Genomic DNA, 8,061 nt, shown 5'->3' with positions numbered 1-8,061 from the left:
AACAGTTACATTCCTGGAATGCTGGGATTGCCAACTGTCACATTTGCTTATTTCATCAATCAAACTGTCAAACCATCAAATGTCTGGTGTTATAACTGATTACATGTGCAGCACCATGGCAGTTGCAGATCAAAGAGAAGCATCTTCCTTGGCTGTCAAATTTGCTTGTGTTCTCAAGCAAACTGTGAAACCTTCAAATGGCTGGAGTCATAACAGAAGCAGCTCCCTTGGCCATAAAGGTTAATGTAGTTACTGTAAAGAAAGCTCAAAAGCACTGACCCACCCAGCTATAAGCTGCATCTTGCTATTTCGGAATTGAGGAGAGAGTACAGCTGTAACTGGTGGCTTGTGTTGGGATAACCGTGCTGGAGAGCAGTGCTGTTATCCACAAAAACACAAGCCCACAACAACACTCTGCATTTGTCCGAGAGAGACTAGTGTAATAGTTGCTGTAGTGTATTGCTAATCGGCTTGTGTTTCTATAAATGACAGCGCTGCTCTCCAGTGTGATTATTCACAACACAAGCTGCTGACAGCTAGGAGGGTGGGTCTGTGATCATTAGCTTTATTTACAGTAAGAAATTAAGATTACAGAGGCGACAGAAGGCTTTATAATTACATAGGGGGTCTGCAGAATGAAGAGAAAAGGTGGCTTCAGTGCTGCCTGTAGTTCCCCCACCATAGGAACACCCACAAATTGGGCTTCAGTCTGGTGTGGAGCTACAACCAATACATACCCAACTAATTAAAAAAAACACCACATATATATATTAATGAGACCAAGTTATATGTGCACTGGGTCCTATTGGGAACTCAACATGAGTTTTAAAATTCTAGAGATACTTCCTTCTTAAAGGGACCCTGTCACCAACTTCAAAAATTGCAGGTGAAAGCGCAAGAACATCAAGTAGTGTTAATGTTTACTTGCAGCACTTTTCTTTACATGAACAATATTTTTATTAACTGGCAAAGTATGCCTCTGAACTTGTCAATAAATTTGACTACTAAAGTAATTTCCACAGCACAGCCCCTTCCCTCATAGCCTTTTTTCTGTTCTGAGAGCATCTAATTATGGTCTGTGTTGGTTTAGGAAATCCACCCTTCCCTACATAACCTTTTATGTAGCAGCTGATGGAGGAGCAAAGGGTATTATTATAGACCAGCCTTTCTCAACCCTTCAACTCAGAGGAACCCTTAAAATAACTTTTCTGGTCTCAGGGAACCCCTGATAAAAATTACTATATCTACAACTCATGATACATTAATGTGATGGTCAGTGGGAAGAATGCTCCTTACGTTGTGATAATTGAAAAAAGAATTACCTTCTTGCAGATAGTTAAAAAGCTCAATGGTGTCAATTGGAACTTACCTTGCTTATTGCTCAAGGAACCCCTAGCAACCTTTGAAGGAACCCAAGGGTTCCATGGAACCCTGGTTTAATAACCCTGCTATAGAGTGTCACTTGAGTGACAACTCTGAGGCCGCGTACACACGGGCGGACTGTTCGCTCAACTTTGTCCGCTGAACAGTGTTTCAGCGGACAGTCCGCCCGTGTGTGGGCTTTCAGCGGACAGTTTCAGCGGGCAGTTTGACGGACAAAGTCTTTCGGAAATTCCGAAAAACTGTCCGCTGAAACTTGGTTTGAGCGAACAGTCCGCCCGTGTGTAGGCTACTTTCGAAATGAGCAAACTGTTCCCGCTCGGAGGGAAGTCTGCTCATTTCGAGCGCGTGTCAAGGTAGGCAGGGCCCGCGACGGAGACGTTGCGGGCTCCGCCGCCTGGAATGGACTTAAAGGGGAACCCCAACGCCGAAAAAATCGGCGTGGGGGTCCCCCCAAAGTCCACAACAGACCCTTGTCCGAGCACGCTACCCGGCCGGCCAGGAAAGGGGGGCGAGCGAGCGCGCCCCCCCTCCTGAGCCGTACCAGGCCGCGTGCCCTCAACATGGGGGGTGCCTTGGGGAAGGGGGGGCCGCGCGGCCCCCCCCACCCCAAAGCACCTTGTCCCCATGTTGATGAGGACAAGGGCCTCTTCCCGACAACCCTGGCCGTTGGTTGTCGGGGTCTGCGGGCGGGGGGCTTATCGGAATCCGGGAGCCCCCTTTAATAAGGGGGTCCCCGGATACCGGCCCCCCACCCTATGTGAATGAGTATGGGGTACAATGTACCCCTACCCATTCAACTGTGAAAAAAAGTACAAAAAAAAAACACAACACAGGGTTAAAATATTTTATTGCACAGCTCCGGGGGTCTTCCGTCTTCGGGGGTCTTCTCCGGACTCCTCCGCTATCTTCTTGTAGCTCTTTTGCTAGCGGAGGAGTCCGGCTTTCTTCCTCCCCGCCGCCGGCCTCTTCTCCCGACTTCGGGGGTCTTGTCCCCCTCTTCGGTTCTTCTGCCGGGCCGGGTTCTTCTGTCGCCGCTGTCGCCGTCGCCGCCTTCCGTTCTTCTTCTTCTTCTTCTTCTTCTCCAGGAGATGTTGACACGTCGCTCTCTCCGGCCGGAATGCCAGAGCCGCCCTGCGCTGCCACTTATATAGTGCCAATGGGGCGGTGTCACATGGTATATGTCACATGGGTTGGTCACATGGGTTGATGTCACATGGTGACCCCGCCCCCTTACGATGTCATAGTCCCCATGTGACATCAACCCATGTGACCAACCCATGTGACATATACCATGTGACACCGCCCCATTGGCACTATATAAGTGGCAGCACAGCGCGGCTCTGGCATTCCGGCCGGAGAGAGCGACGTGTCAACATCTCCTGGAGAAGAAGAAGAAGAAGAAGAAGAAGAAGAAGAAGAAGAAGAACGGAAGGCGGCGACAGAAGACCGGGCCACCGCCTGTAAAAGAGCTATAAGAAGGCGCGGTGGCCCGGCAGAAGAACCGAAGAGGGGGACAAGACCCCCGAAGTCGGGAGAAGAGGCCGGCGGCGGGGAGGAAGAAAGCCGGACTCCTCCGCTAGCAAAAGAGCTACAAGAAGATAGCGGAGGAGTCCGGAGAAGACCCCCGAAGACGGAAGACCCCCGGAGCTGTGCAATAAAATATTTTAACCCTGTGTTGTGTTTTTTATTTTTTGTACTTTTTTTCACAGGTGAATGGGTAGGGGTACATTGTACCCCATACTCATTCACATAGGGTGGGGGGCCGGTATCCGGGGGCCCCCTTATTAAAGGGGGCTCCCGGATTCCGATAAGCCCCCCGCCCGCAGACCCCGACAACCAACGGCCAGGGTTGTCGGGAAGAGGCCCTTGTCCTCATCAACATGGGGACAAGGTGCTTTGGGGTGGGGGGGCCGCGCGGCCCCCCCTTCCCCAAGGCACCCCCCATGTTGAGGGCACGCGGCCTGGTACGGCTCAGGAGGGGGGGGCGCGCTCGCTCGCCCCCCCTTTCCTGGCCGGCCGGGTAGCGTGCTCGGACAAGGGTCTGTTGTGGACTTTGGGGGAACCCCCACGCCGATTTTTTTCGGCGTTGGGTGTCCCTTTAAGTCCATTCCAGGCGGCGGTGCCCGCGATGTCTCCTTCGCGGGCCCCGCCTACCTGTACACGCGCTCGAAATGGGCGGACTTGCCTCCGCCTTACGTGGGCGAGTCCGTTCATTTCAAAAGTTGAGCGAACTGTTTGGCAAACAGTTCGCTGAAACAGTCCGCTCGTGTGTGGGCAAGTCCGCTCATGCAAATTTTGAGCGGACTGTTGCGGCAACTGTTTGACGAACAAAGTTTCAGCGAACAGTCCCCGCGTGTGTACGCGGCCTGAGTTTGCAGGGGCTGCTGACATAACATCCAAGATGGCAGTGCCCAGCTGCAGTTTTAGGGGTTTAGGATGTCTACACAAGGGGCTTTTACAGTTAAATACCATGGATAAATACACTAAATGCACATATTAAGCTACGGGAAGACTTATGTTGAAATACATTTTTGGGCAACAGGATCTTTTTAATGCTAAGAAACTGAAAAATGTTTGGTTGCCTTTTTAGAACCTGACGAACTCCTGAAAGTAAATGGTGTTCCATATGAGGAAGATACTAACTGTGATGATACAGAGGAGCTCAATGAGCACTCTGAGAAGACAAGCTCTTCAGAACAACCTAATGACAGTAAGTTATTCCCATGGTTTTAATCGACTCATTTGCCCCTCTGTGTTCAAGAACTTTGGTAAATACAACTGTGAAGTCAAATTATTTTTATCCAATCTGAGTTGTTGTGTTTATTGAACAGAAAATGATGTCACATCAACTGAAGATACTGCCCCTCCGCATGCAGAGGCAGATGGAAAATCAGACATGGATGCAGACTCGTTGTTCAATCACGAAGTTCATGAAGAGGAACTTGCCCCTGTTCCGCTTACTGTAAGTTTGTACCATGTCTGAGTAATCAAGATTTACAAAGTCAGGAACTATGAATATAAGGCTTCCTTTGAATGTCTGAAGTGGAGAGGTGGGTGGATAATGTCATTATCTTTACCTCAGCCAATCAGAGGAAACCTTGTATTCCTTCATATAAAAACACTTCCTGTGAATGGATGAGCAGAGTTCAGCCTGACTCAATTCCTCAATCCCTGTACCGTTGCTGAAACACAGCACTGTATGCTGATGCTACATAGAGTTTATACTGCATGTATTACTGAAGGAAATAGTTTGTTTGGACCAGCTTGGTCCAAGCAACTATTTAAAGTTAATTCAAACCTGGATTTAGGTTTTTTCGAAGCTGCCCCATTGGAGAGATTTTCTTTCTGTTCTTGACTGTCTCCATCATCTGGACAGAGAGGAACTCTTACCACTGGAAACTCAGGCAGCATACTGGGCATACTGGGCATTTGTATCTTTTTATCCATAGACTTTAAGGAGATACTGTCTATCTGCAGGCTAGTAGTAATGCAGTGCTGTTTGCCAGCTCCGTGAACACGATAGAAAACCTACTCAAGCCAACTTACATAACAACACATAGACATGGTTGTCCACTGATCTTAAAGTGGAACAAAACCCACCAGTTTTTTTTTGGACACGTTTTGACAGTAGGACAGTGGACTATTACATGAAAACTAATCAAAAGCCAGTGTGTAACACAGTCAGTCAGCTGATCTGCATAAATGGCCAATGGGTACATGGGCTTACACAGCAGGTTTGGAGACTCAGCGTGGAGCACAGAATTTATTGTTTCTCTTATATTCACCGACTGACACAGCTTCTCTCTTTAGACCATTGGGTTGTTATGCCACCTTCAGGAGAGGACTAGGCATTACATGTTAACATGTGATAATAAAACTAGTTACACCCAAGGGACAGTCCCTTAGGTAACAACCCCTCAGCATGCTACTGCAGCCTCAGTTTTATTTTGCCTAGTGAAGGAGAAGGACCTAGGAACCCTGACGGGCCCATCAGTCTGTCTTTTTTTCTGCAGAAGCTTTGCTTTTTGTGCAAGATGAATGATCCTGTGATCTGCTATCAACAGCCGGCTGGGTGAGAGGCTGGATACCCTTATCCTTGTAGTCTCCCCAGCCTGGCCATCGAGCGTGTGCAGGTAGCAGCTTCGCGCTAGGCTGGCCACAACAAAACTTCAGCTCCAGAGGTGGTCGTGAGCTTTTATGCTCTGGGGCCCACATATGACCGTGCTACTGATGTCTGCGTCACAGTGTGCTGGGCCAGCAGCCACCCTGTACTGATCAGAGAGTGGGTCTGTGATTGAATGTCTCTCAGCTCTTCAGGACTGGTAAGTACAGCTCTCCCTGCCTCGGTCGGGCTGAGCAGCTGGGCATTCCCTGGGAGGTCGATTCGGTGGTCTCTCACCTCCCTCTCTTCTCTCCCTGTCCCTTTCTCCCTCCCCATGCTGCAGAGCGGCGTGTGTGTGTCTGTGCAGGGGCTCTCCAGGGGGGCTGTCACCGGGGGGGGGGGTGTATTTGTGCTGGCTGTGTCCTGGGTCCTTTTTTTCATGTCCCTGGAAGGTAACTGTGAGGCTGTACTTGTGTTCTGTGCAGCGCTGTTTCACCGCCATTGTTTCTCTCTGTCCCTCATGGTTTTTGCATCAGCGGCCATCTTAGGTGTGGGCAAGGGAAAGCATGCTCTCCTGGTCTTCGGCGGCCATTTTCCCTGTGATGTGTCCTTATACTGGATGCCGGCGGCCATTTTCTGGAAGCCTGAACATGTTTTTTCAGTGTTCTCTAGCGGTAGCATGTGCTTCTGTGCTCTGGCGGCCATTTTCCCTGTGTTTTATGTCCTTATACTGGACGCTGGGCGGCCATTTTCTTTGAGCCTGAGCACACTGCAGAGTGGTTTCAGTGCCATTAGCAGCTTCTTCCACCGACACAGAGCTGATTCCTCTGCACCTGGGAGCCAACAGAGACTACAGGCACTACCTGCTGGATAGCGCAGAACCCCTCAGGGTGGTGAGTTCTGCGGGAAAGAGCCCATCAGCCAGCAGCAGTAAGGAGGGTGGGACTGTCACTGTCCTAAGTCCCCTTCGGGTGGCAGACAGGGTAGGGTCAGAATGGTTTCAGAAACTGGTGTTTCTTCCCCCGAAACCCAGGCAATTGCAACCGGTTCGCCTGCAGAATGCGCAGTGCCCGTGGACGCTTTGTTGGCGGTCCTCAATTCATTTGTTACCAAGATGGAGGCGGTGCGTGGGCGCAAGGTGCTATAAAGCAGCCCCTGCCCCCCCCACCCTCCGGGGAGAGCTCTAACGTAGACTCGGGCCCTGCTGAGGCTGGTGACCCCTGCTCTGTAGTTTCAGACGACGCTGGCCGATACCGTTCAGACAGTGAGGATGAGTACCCGTCTGGGTCCGTGTGCGATAAAGCGCTTGTTGGAGCACTTATCACAGCTGTGTGTGATACCCTGAAAATTCAGGAGCCAGCCGATCCCTCTGCTGATGCAGCGGTCCCTTTTTGGGTCCTGTGCGCCAGCCCGTTCCTGTATCTAACTTGTTTTGACAAGTTCATTTACAAGTAATGGGGTCGACCGCAACGGACCTTTTCAGTCCCCAAATATATGGCGGTACGTTACCCCTTTGAGGAAAGCCTTCTCAAGAAGCGGTCGGCTCCTCCGGTCGTGGACCCCCCAGTATCCAGGTTAAACAAAGTAACCACGATCCCGGTAGAGGGGACTCCTGCATTTAAGGATCCCATGGACAGGAAGGCCGAGGCAGTGGCTCATTCCTTATTTACGGTTGTGGGGTCAACCATGCGACCAGTACTGGCATCCACACTTGTGTCGCAGACACTAATTGAGCGGGCAACACTGTTGCACCTTGAATTGGGAGAACAACAGGCTTCTCCTGTCTGCGTAGAACTAGCAGACCAACTAGTGCAGGCCTTAAGTACATTTGTGATGTGGCCCTGGATACCCTCCCTCTGTTATCCAGAGCTTCAGTGTCAGCAGTGGCGCTGAGCCACCTGATTTGGTTAAAATGCTGGTCGGCTGACCAGGCATCCAAGAAAGCCCTGACGGATCTACCCTTCCTTGGCGACTGGCTCTTTGGAGCCTCTTTGGGTGACATTATTAAAAATGCCACAGGTGGTAAGAGTACACTACTCCCACAGGGCGGCTTCTGAAGGACAAAAGCATCCCTGGAACCGCAAGCCTAACAAGCCTGCGAGAAAAAGTGCTACCGCATAAAGGTTTGCCCCCACCCGCAACTCGGGTGGGGGGTCGCCTTCGGGAGTTTGCAGCCCGGTGGACCTGTCAGCTGTCCGACCAATGGGTCTGTGATCTGATTTCCTCCGGCTACAAGAAGGAGTTCCTCTCTTGGCCGCAAAACAGATTCTTCCCCCTCCAGCATACCCGTACTCCCAGCTCGCCGGGAGGCCCTCTTGGGGGCGGTAAGAGAGCGGCTGAATCGTGGGCTGATAGTACCGGTTCCGGAATCGGAATGTTTCCAGGGGTTCTACTCAAACTGTTTCTAGTCCCCGAGAAGGAAGGGGTACATCCGCTCTTGGACCTAAAAGCCCTCAATTACTTTGTAAAAAGTACAGGGGTTCAGAATGGAATCAGTTCGCTCAGTACTCCATCAAGGGGACTCCCTGGCGTCTTTGGACATCCAGGATGCATACCTGCACATACCCTTCGGCATC

The 8,061-nt window shown here is 50.8% G+C and overlaps 1 protein-coding gene across 1 annotated transcript in view; it reads left to right on the top strand.

Moving 5' to 3' along the window:
* The first annotated feature begins 3,973 nt into the window (after window positions 1-3,973).
* Window positions 3,974-8,061, top strand: part of DNAH10 (dynein axonemal heavy chain 10) — a 245,701-nt gene continuing 241,613 nt past the window's right edge. Inside the window, exons 1-2 of the mRNA XM_077461854.1 lie at window positions 3,974-4,093; window positions 4,215-4,345. Coding sequence (XP_077317980.1) covers window positions 4,280-4,345 — 66 coding nt within the window. The 5' untranslated portion in view covers window positions 3,974-4,093; window positions 4,215-4,279. The remainder of the gene's footprint in view (window positions 4,094-4,214; window positions 4,346-8,061) is intronic.

This window comes from Lithobates pipiens, unplaced genomic scaffold (assembly GCF_037356315.1).
Source record: "Lithobates pipiens isolate NorthernLeopardFrog02 unplaced genomic scaffold, aLitPip1_a1.2 Scaffold_3, whole genome shotgun sequence".
NCBI lineage: Eukaryota > Metazoa > Chordata > Amphibia > Anura > Ranidae > Lithobates > Lithobates pipiens.
This window is presented reverse-complemented; position numbering and strand designations above follow the sequence as displayed.